The 21,981-nt window shown below is 40.5% G+C and overlaps 1 protein-coding gene across 1 annotated transcript; it reads left to right on the forward strand.

Moving 5' to 3' along the window:
- Positions 1 to 1,000: 1,000 nt before the first annotated feature.
- LOC134756015 (myosin-9-like) lies at positions 1,001 to 21,978 on the forward strand. The gene is made up of 19 exons (XM_063692789.1): positions 1,001 to 1,298; positions 1,415 to 1,526; positions 6,614 to 6,832; positions 7,253 to 7,329; positions 7,449 to 7,593; positions 8,280 to 8,437; positions 8,886 to 8,935; positions 9,118 to 9,184; positions 9,258 to 9,476; positions 9,875 to 10,010; positions 10,537 to 10,642; positions 10,780 to 10,978; positions 11,207 to 11,386; positions 11,815 to 12,079; positions 12,334 to 12,444; positions 16,121 to 16,575; positions 17,236 to 17,799; positions 17,933 to 18,103; positions 19,086 to 21,978. Exons 1-19 carry the CDS (start codon positions 1,179 to 1,181, stop codon positions 19,179 to 19,181), a joined length of 3,450 nt encoding a protein of 1,149 aa, XP_063548859.1. The 5' UTR covers positions 1,001 to 1,178; the 3' UTR covers positions 19,182 to 21,978.
- The last annotated feature ends 3 nt before the right edge of the window (positions 21,979 to 21,981 follow it).

Below are 21,981 nucleotides of genomic sequence, written 5' to 3' on the forward strand. Positions count from 1 at the left end.
TCAGTCTGCACCGACGTACCGACTATGGATGGTATAGAAAGGATGCCAATCTCTTATGGCAGAATTGTTGCAAAAGTGACCGCTTTTAGGTTGTTTTTGGTAGTATTTCGGTGTATGGTGGCGCCGCCTAATTACTGTTTTTTGATGGACACTTTTCATACATAGAGATTTGGCTCCTTTATATAGTCTCCATAGTACCGACCTTACAACAAATGTCATGTGATTTTAAATAACTGCTAGCTATCACCTAGCACCAGCTGGCACTAAGGTCGCGGTGCGGTGCGGTAGTCTATTACGGTTTATAATAGGGGATATTACTGCAATGTTCTGCCACCAGAGTGCAGCACTAGCCTTTATAGTAAACCATAGAGTAACTTATACATACTGTAAACCTTACATACCAAAACTTATACATACCAGGAAACACGAATCCGAAATTTCACTATCAGCCTTTATCGTTCAAATATGCAAGAGTGACAGAGATGTTAGATAACGAAATTTCGATTTTCTTGTTTCGCGATAGACCCTCATATTGAGGTACTGGCGCAACCTACGCAGAGTTTCGCGTAATATTCCCTATTTCTCGTATGTATAAAATTTCCTTTAGCCCCAATCCACACTCGTGTGTAGAGCGAGCTTTTGACGGTTGTGCCATGGAATATCTATCATTGCCAAGTAGGTTTCAAACTTGGATTAGGGACATAATTCACTTCATTCACTTGTGCTAAAAATTATGCCAGATGCCAAATGGAAAATTTCGATGCCAAAGGGTGTGAAATTATGCCAGATCTGGCACAATTTATGCCAAGTTGGCAACACTGATTAGCGAACTAGACTCCAACTCCAAACTCGCATTTGCGGCTTCGCGCACGAGTGTGGAGTACCTTTAAGCAAGAAAGGGTGGAGGTAGCTTTTGAATGAAACATTAAACCATAGACAAGTGTTGTTGTTTTATGGCCGTGTTGCCAATGCTCCAAATAAATGAAACAAAAATATATGTTGTTGTCATTGTTGTCAACAAACGACTTGCGACGTCAACGGTTGCTACGCGAAGGTTAGAAAACTAAAAACATTGGATAATTTGTTCAGATACGACGAAAACTAATTAATTAATCAGTATTACATTGATATAATAATAGTTTTATGAGTTCCTATATATTTTCGCGTTTCATTACATCATGGAAGGACCGGGTATGAGTCTGTTCCAAGGGGCCGCCAGCATTCACATTAACAACAGTGCTCAGGACAGGCTTGAGGAACAGGAGGAGATCGAAGACCAGAAACGACGGAATGAGGAGGTAATTAAATTATTGTTATTCCAAAAAAACAAAGCCAAGGAACAATGGTTTTGTGTTAGCTCATTAGTTCACAATATTTATCTTTTCATTTATATTATGTTTTTCTATATTTACAGTTGAAACATAAACTAGCAAATGCTTTTGACGATCTTCAAGATGATGACGAAGCGAGTTCAGTGAATAGCAGTGGCAACTTTACCTTGGATGCTCAAACTAATGGAGGTAATGGTAAGCCACATTTTAATTATTTCTTATGGTTACCTAGTAGACCAGTATTCAAACCTTGAGTTAAATTTTTATGTATATTAAAAAGAATTATCAGTCGTATCCAGAATTAAATAAACTGGAGTTAGCAAATGTGTGTTTAATTAAATTAGATTACCATGTTATACAGTGGATTTTATTTATTACGGCCTTGGTTGTACTGACCATTCGGCTATAGCGACGTAAAATCCAAGTCCCATGGATTTAAAGGGTGTAACAACGCCAAATTCTGGTGTAGCAACGGTTTTTATTAAACCATTTGGAACAAATTCTTAGAAATCCCATGCAGATATTGTGACAGGACAGTTTAGTTTAGTTCATTAAAGGACAAAGAGCTTTACTTTCTTATCTTTTGTTTACATCCACAGGTGTTTAGCAACTGTGGTGATCTTTTTTGTTTATAGGTAGATATTAGCTAGGATCGTCCGAAATTAATTTAGAAATGTACCCATGTTTTGGAGTGAAATTTATACATACATGTCTTTATCTCTTTACCTTTGCCTATAACGACTACCGGATACCGGACTACCGTGTGGGTAGTTAGTGGCCCTAAGCATAACACTGCTCCTATGCGAATAAACGATTAAAAATATAAATAATGGCGCAAAAGGCGCTCGAAAGTGCTATCCGCGAACTTCACCAGTCGGTTACAACAATGACTACTCGAATCACATCGCTCGAGACCAAGATAACTGAGCAAACTGCTTTAATTACAAATCAAGCAGATGTTATAAAAATGTTGAAAACGAAATTTGAGGGTGCTGCACAAGAATCAACCAGCCGTAAGTCCATCAGTAGTACTATGCCCCCGGCAGCGCTGCAGCGCCCAGTGCGTCAAGCGAGACTAAAAGCCGCCGCAAACATCACAACGGCTGCTTCGAAGAAAACAAGCGCTAACATCGCTGCTGGTAAGCCCATACGGGCCTCTGAGATTGGCGGAGCCGTGCCGAGTGTCCCGACTACACCCGAGGTGAGCCGAGCGCAGGTGATGCCGTCTCTAGCCACCTCCAACGAGCCTACGGACAGCGGTCGGGCCACTACATCGGCGATCGCTGCGCCCGCTTGCTCAAACGAACAGAATGAATGGGACACTAACTCGCCTCACGACAACGATAAATGGCACACAGTCAGCCGAAAACGCCGCCGAGTATTCACTGGCGCAGGAAACATAGATAATGATATTTCGACAGTTGAACGCGTAAAATATGTTCAGGCCTGGTCCTTTAGGCCGGAAACAACGACGCAAAATGTTTTAAAATACTTAAAACAACGCATTCCGTGTGAAGGTATTAATGTAGAAAAGCGTAGCATTAAAACGAACTTACACTCCGCCTTCGTAGTGAGCTATCCGGAAAGTATAACCGAGCAAATCTACACGCCAACTTCGTGGCCACCGGGTGTAAAGATATCGGAGTGGTTTCGGAGGGGGACTGGCGGACCGCGGCCCGCCGCCATTCTCACCGACGGCCGGCGCGAGCGCACGTCTAGCTCGACCTCCGGCCGCTCGGAACTGTACTAGGAATGCATCACGGCCGCATGACGACTTCACAACAATGACAGTATGCCATCAAAACATAGCTGCTTTGGAAAATAAAACGTTGCGACTGGAAGTGTTACTGAAAGGCGAAATTAAGTGTGATATTCTTGCGATCTCTGAGCATTGGTTGTCAATGGATAAATTAAAATGTGTGAATCTTGACGGGTACAAATTAGCATCTAGTTACTGCAGGAACGTTACTTCGCACGGTGGGTCTTGTATATTTACGCGGGATCATGTCAAATGTCTCGAGAACCACGATCTAGTTCAGTTATCGACCGAGAGATATTGTGAAATATCAGCCATAGATTTACTTGACTTTGATATAACGGTAGTTTGCATCTACCGTACGAATTTAATTAGCAATATAGATTTTTTGATAGAATTAGAACGGTTGCTCAATAAGATAAGCGAAGCCCATCTAAACTGTCTAATCATGGGTGATGTGAACATTAACTGCTTAGGCGAACCTAACACGGACATAAACAGATGGTCCGATTTACTATCTACCCATGGTATGGTGAATAAGGTCGACTTTCCCACTCGCGTCACTGCCACTACGTCAACCTGCCTTGACCACCTGTATTCGAACTTATCTATGGATTTTTTAAGTGTCGAACCCGTAATTACCAATTTGAGTGATCATCTTGCGGTTGTGGGAGTACTACGGCTACGAGATAATCGCTCAAAAAACGTCACTCACTTGTACTCGCGGAGTTTTACAGAGTCAAATCAATTAAATTTTTCTGCCGCTATTGAGAGCGTTGATTGGAGTCATATTTTTGAAAAAAACAGGGACGCCAATAGTCTTGCAATTTCACTTATTAATATAATTTCAAATAAATTTGACATTTGTTTTCCACTGAAAAAAAAAATTGTTAGGGATGGACATTGCCCAACCTGGATTAATAATGACATTAAATTATTTAAATCTTTTTTATTTGACATGATAGAATTAGGAAAGCGGCACACGAGTAACGATAATATTAGTAATTTTATAACTGACATCAAATTGCAATATGACATTTTAATTAAGAAGAAAAAATCGAATTACTATAGTGACTTAATAAAAACCGGCAACAATAAATCTAAAATGCTTTGGAATATCGTGAACAGGGAGAGAGGTAAAAATAACTGCCCACGATTGGACGTCACAGAGGTGATCGTGAACACCGATGGGTCACAGTTCGCAAGTAAAAAGGACGCTGTCGACGCGCTGAACAACAGGTTCCTCGGCGCCGCGGCGGCATGCGGCGCGCCGCGCGCCGACAGCACCCGTGCCCTACACCAGTTGCGCGCCGCGCTGCCGGCCGCGGATCGTTCCTTGAAGCTCCTTCCTTTCAGCGCGGATGAGGTGTATCGTTTGATAACCTCTCTCATCCCTCCTAAAGCCTCAATGGACATCTACGGGATAAATATGAAGCTACTGAGGGCTGCTCCAATCCCCTTAGCCTATGCCATGGCGGAGCTTTTCAATCGCTGTATAAGGGAGGGCATCTACCCTAAACCTCTGAAAATCAGCAAAATAGCTCCAATCTTTAAGGGCAAGGGAAAAAAGGGGGATATGGATGCGTACAGACCCGTTGCTATCATCCCCGCGATGGCAAAGGTCTTTGAAAATGGACTCAGCCGCCGGCTGACAAGTTTCCTAGAGTCGACGAGCGCCCTATCCGACAGACAACACGCCTATCGAGCGGGCCGCTCCACAACCACACTGACTCGTGATGTGGTTCGACGCGTGATAGACGCCAGAGAGAGGAATCAGCAAGTTGCTGTGTTGTGCTGTGACCTGTCCAGGGCGTTTGACGTCGCAGACCACGCAGTCCTTACCAGCAAGCTAAGGCACTATGGGATCGATGGTCCGACACTTTCCCTGTTCAAGAGTCTTCTGCGATGTAGATTTCAAATTGTAGTCGGAGATGGTGGAAAGGCTAGATCAGACCCGCTAGAAACTACCATGGGTGTAGCTCAGGGCTCATCGGTTTCAAACATATTATTCTCGTTATTATTGAACGATCTGCCGAATGCTATACAGGCCGCTGAAATCCTCATGTACGCCGATGATGTTGCTGCAATCATCACGGCGCAATCGGTGGACGCCATAGAAGAGAAATTGAATGAAACCGCGGCGCAGCTTGCACAGTGGTTTTATGCCAATGGTCTAGCGCTAAACCTTAAGAAGACCCACTACCTGGTCTTCAATCTATCAGGTCGCAGCACGAGGCCGCTTGCTGTTTCCGTAAATGGAACTGCTCTAGACCAATTAAGTAGCACCGGTTTCCTAGGGTTCGAAATTGACACCTGTCTAAAGTGGGACCATCATGTTAGCAGACTCAGCGGAAGAATCGGCAGTGCGTGCTTTGCATTAGGACGAGTAACTAGGTTGGTGTCGGATGAGGTCGCGCGCTCGTGCTATTTTGCCACGGTGCACTCACTAATCCAGTACGGTGCGGAGCTATGGGGACGCTGTGCCGAGTGGGAAAGAGTATTCCGTCTCCAGAAGCGCGCGGTCAGGATAATCGCTCGGGTCCCGCACAACACTCCTGCACGACCCTATTTTAAAAAACTGGGGATACTGACTTTACCAGCAATAGTCATCTTGCAGGTGGCTATGTATGTGAGGTCAAACTTAACAGCCTACAAAACGAATAGCATGGTACACAATTACAACACGCGTAACGCCCACAAGCTCGTCGGCGTGGGCTGTAAAATGGCCAAGTCGGCCAAGCTCACCCACATCATGGGGCCCGCCGTCTATAACAAGCTGCCCGACAGCATCACCAGCGCCCAGAGCTTGGGCAGTTTTAAGTGTCGCCTCAAACGCTGGCTTGTTGAGCATCCGTTTTATGACTATGACGAGTACCTAAATTTCCACAAAAGTGATGTTAACTAGCTAATTCTTTTAGTTCTATATTATTACGAATAATGTGATTTATGTGATGTTATGTTTATTTCAAATTGATTTTGTGTATTTCTTAACGGCATATGTAAATATGTTCCATTTTTATAACGTGTAAATTAGCTTTATGAATAAATGACTTATGACTTATGATATAACGTCGAAATTACGGTGGTCCCTTCATCGTTGTTATATCTGGAATCTTCTGTAGGTTGAATTCTATACTTTATATGACTGGTTATACACATAACCAGGTTAGGTAAGGTACGTGTGTAACAAATCATAAACAGTATAGGATTTAAACTAACATGTCTCCTGTATGTGTTATGTTTGTGGTAACCCGGTTTCCTAGTTGCAGTTAAAGTTAGTTTTATTTTCTGTTGTGTTTCTACTTTTATCAAAAATTTGTAACTTGCAATATATGTTTTTAAAAATTTGTCAGTTTATTCCAATTTTGAATTCTACTATAGTGTCAAGATACCCTTTTGAGAAGCCACTATTCTATGATTTCTATTGTTATGTTTACTTAAACCACACAATCCAATAATGTAAACAACTTATCAATGTATGTACTTTTGTATAGTAGTTACATTATAAAATTTTGCATGGTTACAGGACATCCAAATCATCCTAGGACTGGCTTGCCCCCAAGTTATGTGGATTCTCTTAACCACCTTAAAGAACTGCAGCACACTAGGGACTCGCCTAATATCCATGAAACCCCAAAAAATAGACACACTCAAGTTCAACACCATGAAGACCCAGTGAAACTCCAGTTTAGCCCCTATGGGGCAGGTGATGGGCAAAACCACTATTATCAACAGGAATATAGGGGTTAGTTCATAATTTTAGCAGGTATTTTGTGCAGGCTTCAGAATTTTTACTCTCTAAAACAAGACATTCACAAAACAAACCCAACCTCCCATATTACTAAACTTCTATTTCACAGTATTTGTCAGCCTATATTCTGCCACACCTTTTTAATAATAATTGGATCAATCAATGGATCAATTTGTGTTAGCGACAGTAGTTTTGTAGATTTGTGTTTGTGTTGTGGTAGTGTTTGTTGGTGGTATCAAAAACGTTAATTTGCAGAAGCGAAAATTAAACTTGTTCTATGTTTTTTGTGCTTAGGTTCACATTTATCTAGGTTCTACATTTATATGAATAGACATTAAAGAAAATTAATTTAAAATTTAACATTAAATGGCAATATATCATATTTTGGGTCATCAGTTTGGCATTTGTTTTCAGGACATTTGAATGGAATAAACAATATTGATGCAAAACAAGAATACATGAATAATGAAAAACTTAAGGTGATGTATGAGGTATGTACTTGTACCTATGTGCAAATTTGAAATTTAAAAGTTAATCAAACTAAATAACACTGCCACAGACTGATTACTAATTATCAAAAAATATTTACTTACTTACTTATTATTGTCAGATGCGTGAAAAAGAATGTCAACAGTTAGCAGCACAGATGGAAAAGCTTGACACAGAAATTGACAGTCTCCGTGCCAGACTTGCAGCTGCCGTCAATGACAGGGACAAGTCTGAGCTGTCACTGCAAGAAGCACACCACTTACTGGGTAACTTCCATGCTGCAAGTAGATCTGAGAGACGCCACGGTCCGGGCTGTCAGCACCGCTGCTTTCTGGGCATCCACTGTTTAGGGGAACCTCGACACGAGAGAAGAAGAAGAAGAGTAGAAATGAAACAGACTAGTGTTTAGTCAGACATTCACATTTTTTCAATATACTGGCATCACTACCTATCAGTAAGATTTAGACTGCCTAGCTATATCCTAGGCTCTAGGGACTGAGTGTCTAGACATCAGGCGGGTCCACACAGAACTAGCTGCCTTGCGGCATCTCCGCCGCCTTGCCGAACGGCTTGTTCTGTGCAGACCCGTGGGTTGAATACTCTAATTATAATTTACTAGCGACCCGCCCCGGCTTCGCACGGGTAATTCAACACATTTACACAAAACCTTTACAAATTATACATATAAACGTTCCTCTTGAATCACTCTTATCTGTTGCGTAGTTTTAAAGATCTAAGCATACATATGGACAGACAGACGGACAGACAGCGGAAAGTGACTTTGTTTTATACTATGTAGTGATATCATGAAAGCTAGTTTGTAATGTATATCGGCGCATATAAAGCTTTAACATGTTCATCAAAAGCAGCAGTCTAGCCATGACGCACATAAGTATGATCAATCTGCTTTCTGACATCAGCAAGACTTATGAAACAAACTTTTAACTAACAGCTTCCAGTAAACACAAAATGATAGAACTAGAACAACAAGTGATGAGCCTCACGGAGAAGCTGGTGCTAGGCGAGCAGGAGAAGGAGCAAATGCAGATGGAACTGCGTGCTGCCAACGTTAGCCTACAGGAGGTGCAGCAACGGTTGCACACTTTCCAGGTAAACTACTTTCCACCTTTGTGGCCTTGACATAAGATTCATTTTCGCCATTTTTGTACAATGGTGCACCAAAAGTTCTTTTTTTTTTAATACTATGTCGGTGGCAAGCAAGCATGCGGCCCGTCTGATGTTAACTTGTTAAGCAGTCTCCGTAGCCTATGTACGCCTGCAACTCCAGAGGAAGTTCTTCTTGCGAAGTTGGGATGTTATACTGTCCGCTAATGATGGTTGCTGGTAGTTTTTTATTGTATAAAATGCTTATTAGCTCACATCTTTAGTGCACTGCATTGATCTTGTAAGCCCACAGTGGCTTAATGTTACAATGGTAACACTTGACACAGCCCGAGGCACGGCGTCTACACAGACGAGCTGCTGCGCGCGGCAATTTCCTCTCAAGGCGGCTCGTTCTGTGTGGACCCGCCTAACGGAATATTTTTTTTGTTCGTAGGTTGCTCACACACATGACACTGATGCACTGTTTAGAGAACAGCAGGACAGGTAAGTGCGTAATAGAAAGTATTATCCAGAGAAGTGAAATCTCAGCACCTACCTATAGGAACGGATGTACTAATATGGACGCCTCGCACCGCCATTTTTCCCCTAGTCTCCTCAAATAATGGGAATTAAATAAAACTAAAAGGTACTCTGAAACTAAGTGTTTTTTTAATTGTTTTTTCCAGACATAGAGAGGAAGTCGATAGACTGCACGCAGATTTAGCAAAGGCTAAAAGCAGATTGGAAGAGAAAGTAAGTTCATTGATTAAATTTACTTGAACCTCGTTAGTGTAATTTTGATATTAATTATATGGTAATTTTTTAGGCAAGTGAAATAAAAATACTCGAAAAGCGGTGCTTAGAAAAAGACAAAGATAAAGAGGAACTGTTGATTGACAAAGGGGCAACTATCAATAGATTAGCGAGTGAACTAGAGACGGCGCAGAGTCGACTGGTCAACGGCGAGACCGCGCGGTTAAAGGAGAAGGTAGCGCAGTTGTCCAGTGAGAGGAATGTTGCCAGGGAACAAGTCAAGGAATTAGGGGTAAGTGGCATAATTTTATATAAGTATTGTGTTGTCAGTGACAAACTACTTATTCAGTATTCATTAAGCTAAAGCAGTAATGTAGACTGCATTACTGCTTAGCTAAAGAGTTTCTTATGCATAATTTTTAGACCATAGATTGCCCTATTTTACGCCTCCTCTTGTGGTTAGGCTTCAATAAATTCTATGTTGTCTGATAAATATCCACAAATTTACATGTTACTTTTCTGTGAAGCATGCATTATTCTGCATGAAGGCATTTAGAGAGAAGGTAGCGCAGGGCAAGGCAGCTTTACTCTTTAGTAATAATAATAACGCGAAATATGTATACTTATCTTTGACGTTGAGGTGTCGTGTACTACCTATACGATATTCCGTAGGTAAATGTTTAATTTCAGTCTAAACTGGAGGTGACGGCACACGAGCTGGTACTCTTCCGAAGTAAGCTGGCCGCCAGCCAGAAGGAGTACGACAGCTGGCGCACCGCGCTACACCAGATCCTCGTGGACTCGCTCCCAGAAAATACATATCTAGGTATGCTGCACGCAACACAAGTTTGATAAAACACTGCTTTACTTTACTTTGGAATTTTATATTTTATTATAATTATGTATTTTCTATAAAAAGGGACCTTATTGTCGATGGCGCTTACGCCATTATAAACGATGCTCCGATATAAATACAATGCTGCGCGACGCTGTGCGGCGTAAGCGCCATCGACAATAAGGTCCCTTTTCATAGAAAATGCCCCATATTGTCTTTCGGTCTGTTTATCTTTAATGAAATTTTATCCACTATCTTAGTTTTTGACTGAACTTGCATATTTTTATATTTATTGCAATTTTAGCAATAAGCTAGTGTAATGATGGAGATCAAATGTGATCAGAGGAACTAGCGAACTAAAACAACCTTATTGAGTTTGGGCTACATAGAATAATCTGGATTAATAGTACAGCTGAGTGCAATATTTAAAAGCTTACATGTTTTTTTTGCTAAAAACTTGTTTAACGGTAGTTACGATAAGAGTTACTGATTATGTGCCTGTTTTGTTGTTTTATAGGTGAACCTCCGTCACCTGGTAAATTATCGACGCTAAAAGATGCTCTAAGTAGATATAAACAACAGATTCACAAAGTTTCGGCGTTACAAGAGGAAATCGCCAAAAGGTAAGTGGACATTTTTAATGCCTGTTAACTCTAATACTTACTTGAATCACTAGATATTTGAAATATTACAATATTGCATTTTATGCGTTAACAAAATTATTAGGTAAGTTTACAATTTACCCATCTCAACTTTAAAGGGACAAAAAACTGGAACAGCACCGAAAGCAAGAATCCGAGATGCGAGCCAAAATAGAGGAGCAGAAAGGCATCGAGTTGCAGCTAAGCTCGCGCGTGGCCGTGCTTCAGAGCCAGTTAGAGTCGCTCGGCACCGGCGACGACAAGCTCAGCGAGCGCCTGCAGGCCGAGCTCGACCACGTCCGCGCGCAGCTCAGAGATGTAAGTTGTCTACAGCGAGCGTCCGAGCTGCACTCGCTCGGCACAAGAGCTCGACCACGTACACCACTCCAGACATGGGCGGCATGGAGCACTCAATGAGGACTGCTGTTCTGCCGATTTTGGGGCAAAATGACACGGGCCGCTTTAACAACTTGCACTGCAGCTCTAACAACTTGAACTACAAAGTTTGGTTGGTTGGTTGGTTAAATATGTTGTAATGTTACCCAGACGGAGCTGAAGTACACGGAGCTGGAGCTAGAGCACGCCAAGGCGCAGGAGTCGGTGGAGACGCGCGGGTCGCTGTCGGCGGCCGCGCACGCGGACGTGCTGCGCGAGCTGGAGCGCTGCTCGGCGCAGCTGCGCGCCGCGCTAGGCGACAACGCCGAGCTCAAGACTCTCTACCTGCAGGTACCTATCATCTTTCTAGCGTTGTCCCGCCATTTTGCCACTTCTCACTTGGGGAGTCTAGGGCTTGCTCGCGACCTAATCCCATGAATGATGCTAGCAAATTGTTTAGAATTACATTAGACCGAGCTAAGTTACCAGCGATTTTGATAGCCCAGACGGCAATCTTCTATGAAATTAGGACGTTTAAATAACACTTGCACGGCCAGGGCTATCAAAGTCGCTGCCGACTTAACTTGATCTGTCTCTATTTTGTTTTTAACCTTATTGATACAGCACTAGTTTTTGCGAAAGCGACTGCTATCGGACTTTCCAATCTAGAGGGGAAACTAGGCCTTATTAAGATTTTTCCGGTTTGCTCACGACGTTTATATGTATATCACTATTAAGTAGAATCAATTAAAATAATACATTTTAACATTGTCTACCAGGCTTGTAGTACGCGAGATAGCGCGTCAAGAGAGCTAAAAGACGTCCAATCTAGAATACAACAAGAGCGGGATCTATACAAGTCACAAGAGAAAGAATACGTGGAGAGGATAGAAAAGGAAAGGCAGCAGTTGGAGAAGCTCACCGCGGAGCTCACCAGCTCGAAGGACGAGCTGGAGCGCGCCAACAGGCGGATATCGGAGCTACAGAAACAGTTCACTGACAAACAGAAAGAGTTTACTGACAAACTCGACAAATATCTTGAAGGTATGTTACTGTTTTTTTTTAAATATTGCAAAAAGTCTTCTCATTTAAATTTTTGTTAAATACTTTACGTGATATTCTGGTCGTCAAGTAACCAATTACAACAGAGTAATAATAGACATGAGTCGGTCTTTATAATTATTGAAATGTTAAAAGAGTCAGTGTTGTGGCTGACACTTAATAAATACTTTTTTATTAAAAACTGTAATTGATGTCATACATTAAAGAATGTCATATATTTTTTATTAATTTTCCAGATGAAAAAAGTGCAATGCGAAAAGAAATGGAACCTTGTGCGCAATGTGAGAAAAATTTAATGCAAATTCGCCAGCTGAATGAGCAGCTTAGCAAATGCAGTGTTAAATTAGGTATGTGATGTGCCTCCTCCTACTATACCGACCAGCAACCTGACATGTGGGGCATTTCACGTCATTTCAATGGGACTCAGTGGCGGATCCAGGATATTGGTTTGGGAGGGGCTTGAAGTGCTTGAACCCAATGAGGGTTTAGGTAGGAAAGTAAGCTTGTGCCGCATAGCCGATACTGATGGGACCAACAGCATTAAAGCAGACAGTGATTGTGATCACGCTATGTAACATGGGGCATTTCACGTCAAGCGGGCAGCAAAAAAATTGTCAGGTTCTGGATTTTGTTCATAGTTGGATTAATTGGACCTATATGTGAACTAAAAAATTTGGCATCATTACTTTTTTAATATATTGCTTCGTTAAAAATTTATACGCATTTGAAAAAACTACAAAACTACAAATATTTTTATCATATAACAAACCGGAAGTTAGTATTAAATATCTTTTTTTTTCCAACTTCGCATTTTTTTATATTTTTTATTTTTACACAATAATGTAGCTTATGGTGTACTAATGTCCTATAAAAAAAATTATAATGGCATCTCGATTGGTTTTGAAGGTTCATGAAGTAATTCGAAAGTACTGCGCGACGCTCCGTACTGAGCGGTAGTTCTATGTGGCAGTCTTTAATGGCCAATTACGGGTTTTTTTACTTTTGCGTAACGGAATTAAAGCAATAAACAATATTTCATCGGTTAAGATGTATAAAAGCAAATCATGTATTATTCAATCGTGCCTTGTAGCGCTATCACTGATCAACCATATCTTAGAACTGAAAACAAAACGTTTATGTTTTAAGAAAACGCTAGAGGTAACTTAATAACTATAGCTAGGTTTAGGCGGGGTATGTCACATGCTTAAGAAGTCACTTTCGAGTTAGGTCACGTTCTGAGGACGTCACTTTCTGTACGTCACATTCTGAGTTTGTCACACTCTGAGCTCGTCACTTTCTGAGAACGGCACTTTCTGAGGACGTCACTTTCTGTGAACGCCACTTTCTGAAGCCCTCGCTTTCTGAGTACGTCACTTTTATAGCATAGTAAGATTAAAGCGTATACCTGCATGAACAATAGATACCAGCAATCATAACAGCTGTACGGCATACGGCCGTTTTTATGCCGTACAGGTAATATGATTGCTGGTATCCATTGTTAATGCAGGTATACGCTTAAATATTACTTTGCTATAAAAGTGACGTACTCAGAAAGTGACGAACTCAGAAAGCGAGGGCCTCAGAAAGTGGTGTTCTCAGAAAGTGACGTACTCAGAATGTGACGAACTCAGAATGTGACGTACAGAAAGTGACGTCCTCAGAACGTGACCTAACTCAAAAGTGACATCTTAAGCATGTGACATACCCCGCCTAAACCTAGCTATAGTTATTAAGTTACCTCTAGCGTTTTGTTAAAACATAAACGTTTTGTTTTCAGTTCCAAGATATGGTTGATCAGTGATAGCGCTACAAGGCACGATTGAATAAGACATGATTTGCTTTTATACATCTTAACCGATGAAATATTGTTTATTGCTTTAATTCCGTTACGCAAAAGTAAAAAAAAACCGTAATTGGCCATTAAAGACTGCCACATAGAACTACCGCTCAGTACGGAGCGTCGCGCAGTACTTTCGAATTACTTCATGAACCTTCAAAACCAATCGAGATGCCATTATAATTTTTTTTATAGGACATTAGTACACCATAAGCTACATTATTGTGTAAAAATAAAAAATATAAAAAAATGCGAAGTTGGAAAAAAAAAGATATTTAATACTAACTTCCGGTTTGTTATATGAAAAAAGATAAAAAAAACTTTTTTTATAAATTTTCAAAGAAATCAACTAATATTCTCAAATAATCACTATTTAGTTATAATTAAAACCATTGAAAGAATTGCAATAATAATTTTTAAAAAATCCGTTCCTCAAATTTTGTAGTTTCTTCAAATGCGTATAAATTTTTAACGAAGCAATATATTAAAAAAGTAATGATGCCAATTTTTTTTGTTCACATATAGGTCCAATTAATCCAACTATGAACAAAATCCAGAACCTGACAATTTTTTTGCTGCCCGCTTGACGTGAAATGCCCCATGTTACATAGCGTGATCACAATCACTGTCTGCTTTAATGCTGTTGGTTCCATCAGTATCGGCTATGCGGCACAAGCTTACTTTCCTACCTAAACCCTCATTGGGTTCAAGCACTTCAAGCCCCTCCCAAACCAATATCCTGGATCCGCCACTGAGTCCCATTTAGACATGTGATATTTACGACAAACAGGATCAAAGGACCATATATAATTTTTAAGAAAAAAAAAACCGACTTCAATGGGGGATGCCGTTGACAGTTGAAAGATTACTTATTGTTGATGGTGCACTCTTAGATTCCCGACAATGAAATGAAAAAGACACCATCTTTTGCCTAATTATATAGAAAAGGAGGTGAAACCACCCACTTTTCTAGTAACATTTCGTTTCTGTAAAGGTCGCAGTTCTAACCTAACCTAACCCATTTTTCTGATAGCATTTCATTTCTGTAAGGGTCACAGTTCTAACCTAACCTAACCTACTTTTCTGACAGAAGTTCTGGTCTGTGAGAATCGCAGTTCAAAAACGCCCACCCACCTAACCCACTTTTCTAGTAGCATTTCCGGGTCCGGGTCTGGGTTCGGATCCGAGTCCGGGTCCATGTCCGGCTCCAAGTTTGTGCCAGAATTTGGTCTGGGTCCGGGTTTCAGGTTCAAGTCCGGGTCCGAGTTCGGTCCGAGTCCGAGTTGGGTTCCATGTCCAGACCCGGGTCCGGGTCTGAGTCCGGGTCCGAGTCCGGGTCCAAGTTTGGGTCTGGGTCCATAACGAAGAGAACAAATCGCCAAACATAAACTATGCGTCATTAAAGAGTTCCATTCTGATCATCATCAGCAGTTCCACTTCATCAAATGTCACTTTTATAAATGGAAATGCTGGATTTGTTGATGAAAATACAAAAATCACTATATGTATGCCTTTCACATTTGAGGAGTTCCCTCGATTCCTCATGAATCCCATCATCAGAACTCGAGCTTGACAACCAATGTGTCTTGAAAACCTAACTTGCTTAACAAACATAACGAAGAGGACAAATCGCCAAACGTGAACTATGCGTCATTAAAGAGTTCCATTCTGATCATCATCAGCAGTTCCACTTCATCAAATGTCACTTTTTTAAATGTAAATGCTTGATTTGTTGATGAAAATACTAAAATCACTATATGTATGCCTTTAACATTTGAGGAGTTCCCTCGATTCCTCATGTATCCCATCATCAGAACTGCGTTTTGACAAAAACGGGACCAATCTGTATGTATATACTTACAATCAAAAAAAGAATTTTCAAAATCGGTCCAGAAATGACGGAGTTATGGAGTAACAAACATAAAAAAAAATACCATCGAATTGAGAACCTCCTCCTTTTGAAATCTTGAAGTCGGTTAACCCTTAAATGCATGATTTTTTGTATAACTTTTTAATAAATTGAAATAGATGTGTCATGTTGTATAGATTGAGGGAATAATATTTTGGATAGCTGCATATTGAGCCACGGACCATCAAATATACGATGCATATATACATCATTATGCATTTAAGGGTTAAAAATACAACATCATAATATACAATACATTTAAGTATTTATTTTGTAGCTACCCAAGAGAGCAACGAAGCTCTGATGCAGGAGTTAAAAGGCAAGGCGGAGTTCTTCCAGCAGTACATTCTCGAGCGGTTCAACAAGCTGCGCGACCAGCGCTCCGTCGCCACCAATACCGACCTCACCGACCACCCCATCGAGCACATGGTGCAGACCTGCGACGACGCCATAGCGACCAAGGTATGCTTCCAGCAGTACAACCTCGAGCGGTTCAACAAGCTGCGCGACCAGCGCTCCGTCGCCACCAACACCGACCTCACCGACCACCCCATCGAGCACATGGTGCAGACCTGCGACGACGCCATAGCGACCAAGGTATGCTTCCAGCAGTACAACCTCGAGCGGTTCAACAAGCTGCGCGACCAGCGCTCCGTCGCCACCAACACCGACCTCACCGACCACCCCATCGAGCACATGGTGCAGACCTGCGACGACGCCATAGCGACCAAGGTATGCTTCCAGCAGTACAACCTCGAGCGGTTCAACAAGCTGCGCGACCAGCGCTCCGTCGCCACCAATACCGACCTCACCGACCACCCCATCGAGCACATGGTGCAGACCTGCGACGACGCCATAGCGACCAAGGTATGCTTCCAGCAGTACAACCTCGAGCGGTTCAACAAGCTGCGCGACCAGCGCTCCGTCGCCACCAACACCGACCTCACCGACCACCCCATCGAGCACATGGTGCAGACCTGCGACGACGCCATAGCGACCAAGTTACGCTGGAAGTTTTATTCAGTTTTAAGAAAACCATTTAGCCCTAGGCGCAACGTCAATAAAGTCAACTTTGTGTAATAAGTATAATAATATGGACATTTTATTTTTTTATTTATAGACTGTAATAAACTGTAAAAAAAGACTGGCTTAAATGTAAGAGTTATTATGATACAGAAAACTTAATTCAAATTGTTTTAGGAACCTAAAGACGGCACGCACGCATGCACGCACGCACGCACACACACACACACACACACACACACACACACACACACACACACACACACACACACACACACACACACACACACACACACACACACACCTGTATAAGTAATTCTTAAACGAAATAAAATAAAAAACTTTTTTTTTTTCATTTTTCATTTTCAGACTGCTCTCATGATGAAAGAAAAAGCCATACGAGATCAAATAGCAGAAAAGTTCACTCTAGAGATGAAAACTGCGGAAATGAACTGCGCGCGGCGGCTGAAAGAAATGGAAAACGAGCAAATAACCACCGTCACTAAACTAAAGGAGCTGTTAGAGAGGAAAATGCAGGAAGTAGAGACCCTCAAACAGTTCATATTGACAGAGAGAGCCAAGGTGTCGCAGATACTCGAGTCGAAAGAGAACGAAATATCCGTGTTGATAAGGGAACATAATGCGATACAAGCAGAATGTGAAAAAACTAGGGACATCCTCAATGAGTGGAAGATCAAGGCCGAGAAATACGAGAAAAAGATACAGCGGTTAGATTTACTTAAACAAGAAAAAGAGGAGTTGGAACACAGTCACAGTTCTTGTGAAAAGGAATTGAGAAATGTGAAAAGTAAAATAAATAGTTTACAAAGAAAAGTAGCTACTTCAGAGCAGAGTTACGAAAGCTTGCAGGCCGAGCACCGAACCTTGTTGGAGAAGTACAAAAATGCTAAAAAAACTATAATGACTCATAAGGTATGCCATATTATGTTATAAATTAGTCGGTAAAATTTACCTTGAAAAGACCTTCAATTTCTGATAAAAAAAGTTATATATGCTTATTATATATCGGAAATGTACACTAGTAACGAAACGCATATTTTTGCAGGAATATATATCAAAAAAAGACGCCCATATTAATAACGAATTTAACAGAATTCAAGATGAGTACAGAAAAATCTTCTTGAAAATGCAAAGTCAGATAACCTATCTTTCCAACTGTCGGGTACAGGAGGAAAAAACTAATGGAAGACCCGCTACGCCCACGAATCACTATGAGGTAATTATATGCTTTTCTTATGTTGAGAAGAAAATAACACTACTACTTTTTATATTGAAAAAACCGTTGTAAATGTAGCATCTGCCACACGGGTCACAAAGATGAATCGATTGATTCCTATTCATTCAAATAGTTTCGATGACTGAACTTTACGGTAGAACCACAGACAACATTGACACCGCATTTTAAAGCGTTTAGTAAACGCACGAAGTCAGCACGCATAGGTCCAATTCGACTTGTGAAATGCCACGCCGCGAGCAGTAGGTACTACTGATCAGCATCGTACCAAATTTTATACCACAACGACCCATGTGCACCCCTGGAACTCAAAATGTTTGTAGATATTTTTAAATTACCCGAGTAGATAAAAATACGATGGTCGTAGTTGCCTATGTGGTCGTACTTGGAAACTGATCGGTCTGATCGTGTCGATAACGCCATCCATATTACGCCTGCTGGTCGTGAACTCGTAAACGTGGAAGCAACTTAAATATGCGATTGCGCTCTGAAGGCCTACCGCGAACCAGTTCGACGTGTTGCCTCTCTTTCGCACTTGTAAATTCGTATATAAGTGTGACAGGGAGGCAACACGCCGAACGTGGTTCGCGGTAGGCCCTCTGATACAAAATTGGTACGGGTCCACTTACGTACGATGACTGTAAGGTGTCTTATCTTATACCTCTAAACGAGCAATTCTTGTATATATGTATATATATTTAGGGGATCTCGGAAACGGCTTTAACGATTTCGATGAATTTTGCTATATGGGGGTTTTCGGGGGCCCAAAATCGATCTAGCTAGGTCTCATCTCTGGGAAAACGCGCATTTTTGAGTTTATATATTTTCCGAGCAAAGCTCGGTTTCCCAGATATATTTATCTTAACGCTCCATCTAGTAGTTGAGCTACATATACATTTAAATACATTCTTTTACAACCCTTAAGGCTGCCGCAGTCGCGTAAGAAAATGTCTTTCATTTTCAGTTTGCAGAAAAAATAAATAAGTTGACCAAGGAGTTCGCAGAGCTCACTCAGTCTACAGCTGCGATGACCAGTCACTATCCGGATGCCAACAAATGAGACTCATTGTTAAGGTATAACGAATCATATTCAGTTCAGATAATTGAAAGAAAGAGATAAAATGTATTGCAAATTTTTGTGATAGATTTTTCGGTGAATTAAAAGTAACATTCGAGGTCATAATTCAGTGTAACTTAAAAAAAACTTCTTAATTAATGATTGCACGGATAAATTCTATATCTGGTTTAATTTATTGCCCGTATTGGATTTACACACTGTATAATTGTATATCACCTCTCAACTAATGTTGCCAGTGTATCATTGTCACTTAATTTAGGGTTTTTTTTAATTCTTAAATTACCCCGTTTGCGTTTATATAATAATTCCAACACATTTTACGTTTCATATACGTACGTATGTATGTAAGACTTCCAATACTGGGATCCCGTCTTTTTAAACGCCTTTTTCAATACCTGTATTTTCAAAAACAAGGAAAATATGCAGTATAAACCCTTTATATCCATTAGAATGATCATATTCGGCTGTGGCTGTCTGTACCAAGAAGCTTACTATACGTCAGACGCTCAGACGCATCTAACTGGCATCGAGCCCTCATTTTATTATTAAAACAAGATCATCGCCTATGCGTCAGATAAATATTTAATGGCTGGTGGTGGATGAATATGATGCTAGTGACATTAATATAATTAGCTCTTAAATTTTTATCAAAAACTGAAAAGTAAAGAGCAAGGAACCACCAAATTTGAAATTTTTTTTTTGGCAATTTTGGACATATCTGGTGTTAAAGTGAGCCTTTTTAATTCCCCTTTTTAATAAAAGTTTTATGACCTAGATATTTTTTTAGATAAATTAATAATTTGCTACATACAATACAATAAAAAATATAATAATAAAATGTTATGAGTAAGCTATTGATATGCTGTGCCCTTACAGGGTCCATGTGAGACATTGTATATTATAATTTACATATATACTGTACCATGGTTGCAATAAAGAATTATGAATTATGACAAAACTATAAATTTTTAGGCGATTCATATTCAATACCGGGATCCCGGTATTGATGAGGACAGTTTCGATATTAATACCGGTATTGTGAGAAGTCCGGTATTTGGAAGCCCTATTACAGACGCAACGCACAAAAAAAAGGCAAAAGTAGGTACCCACGAGTTACTTTGTATTCGTCCGATTTGTTTGTTTTTGGACAAACAGCCTTTTCACGATAAGACTTCTTGTCCGACTAGTTTAAGCTAGTTATTACGAAGTATTTAAGGTTTAAAGATATTGTTTAGAACAATATCTGGCTCTGTTAGAAACAGAATCTGCATGAAGTCAAGCTTCATTTGTCAAGTTCAAGCGCACTTTTTTATATATGGCAATCGACCTAAATGTGTGCTATGTGATTTAGGTCTCCTTTGACCGACAAAGACGTCAACTGACGTGCTCGGTTACAGTGTAATTTCAACCTTTGTGCAATCCGATAAGGCGCAACAATGGCGCGTTGTGTAGTTTGCGGCGTTCAAAGGATTAAAATAATTATCACAGACTGAAAATCGAAATCAGAAATGAAAAATAATGTCTTGTAAGTAACAAATGCCGCCGAGCAGGCTCGAACCAGGATAAACGCGCATAGCGCAGCTGGCGCTAAAATCTTTTAAGGTCATAACTGACAGGTTAGCTTATATGACTTCGTATTCAAGGTTTGAGTTTTAAACATATACCAATGAGGGCTATCGTTTTTTTGCTCACCAGTTGGCGCCTCTGTTGACGGTGGTCCAAAATACTAAAGAACAGCTGTCAGTCATTGAAGTGACAAGTGACATTTGACATTTCGAACTATGGAAAAGACCACCATCTACACTAGCGCCCCTAGCGGCGAATTCATACACGTTAGCCCTCATTTCTTGTATATGGAGTTATTGTTTGTAAATTGAAAAATATATTTTGAGAATTTTAATTCATAACATATAATTATCTAATCTATAAAAATGTGGTTCATGACATTAGCACTACGACAGCAAAGACAACAATAGTGTTGGTTGAAAACTATTTCAAGCTCCCTCTGTAGTGAGCGAGAGGCAGTTTTCCCCCATTAATGAATCTGTCTACATTATATTAATTACTGTGACTTTTATGAGAAACTTGAAGGTGTTAGGTATAATGTATATTTGTATAATTTAACAAAAGTAACTGAAGAACCATCGTCAACATTTTTATAAACCAACAATTCGTGAACCTTATTGCATAAGCCAGCGGTCGGCAGCAGGCGGCCCGCGAACCTGTCACTTGCGGCCCGCGAGCCTATTGGCAAACGACAATGTCTAATAAAGTCACAAATATTAACAAAGTGCGGCCCGCATCAACTTCGTTAACTACCATGTGGCCCTTGGCTGCTAAGAGGTTGCCGACCGCTGGCATAAGCTATAAGGTCCACCATTGGTTAGTTAAGAGTGTTACTGTTAAAACATGGACTGATATATGTTAGATGTGATTAAAAGAGTAATATTCCATGCAAGTAATCCTGTGATAGTCAACGCTAAGTACAATGTAAATATACTTATTAACGTATTAGTATTAATGAAGTGCCAACACTCAACATTCCTTTGGATTCCATGCTCACTATATGTTTACATGCCTTTATCGTAGATACTGCCTATTAGCAGAGTAAAATAATAATGATGATGACATGACGTTCCTTTTTTCAATAAGTTTTATTAATTATCGCTCAAGCACTGTTGTATTAATGACTTGTTTTAATTAGTATTAGGAATTTTATGATGTATTGTTTCTATTATGTGTTAAAGGTCTCTCTTCTCTTGAATAAAAGTGATACTTTAAT

Source organism: Cydia strobilella, chromosome 1 (assembly GCF_947568885.1).
Source record: "Cydia strobilella chromosome 1, ilCydStro3.1, whole genome shotgun sequence".
NCBI classification, from domain to species: Eukaryota; Metazoa; Arthropoda; class Insecta; order Lepidoptera; family Tortricidae; genus Cydia; species Cydia strobilella.

Coding starts and splice junctions, on each gene's coding strand:
- LOC134756015 (XM_063692789.1), top strand. CDS start 1,179: ATGGAAGGACCGGGTATGAGTCTGTTCCAAGGGGCCGCCAGCATTCAC. Junction 7,330..7,448: donor AACTTAAGGTGATGTATGAG/GTATGTACTTGT, acceptor TATTATTGTCAG/ATGCGTGAAAAAGAATGTCA. Junction 10,979..11,206: donor TCCGCGCGCAGCTCAGAGAT/GTAAGTTGTCTA, acceptor AATGTTACCCAG/ACGGAGCTGAAGTACACGGA.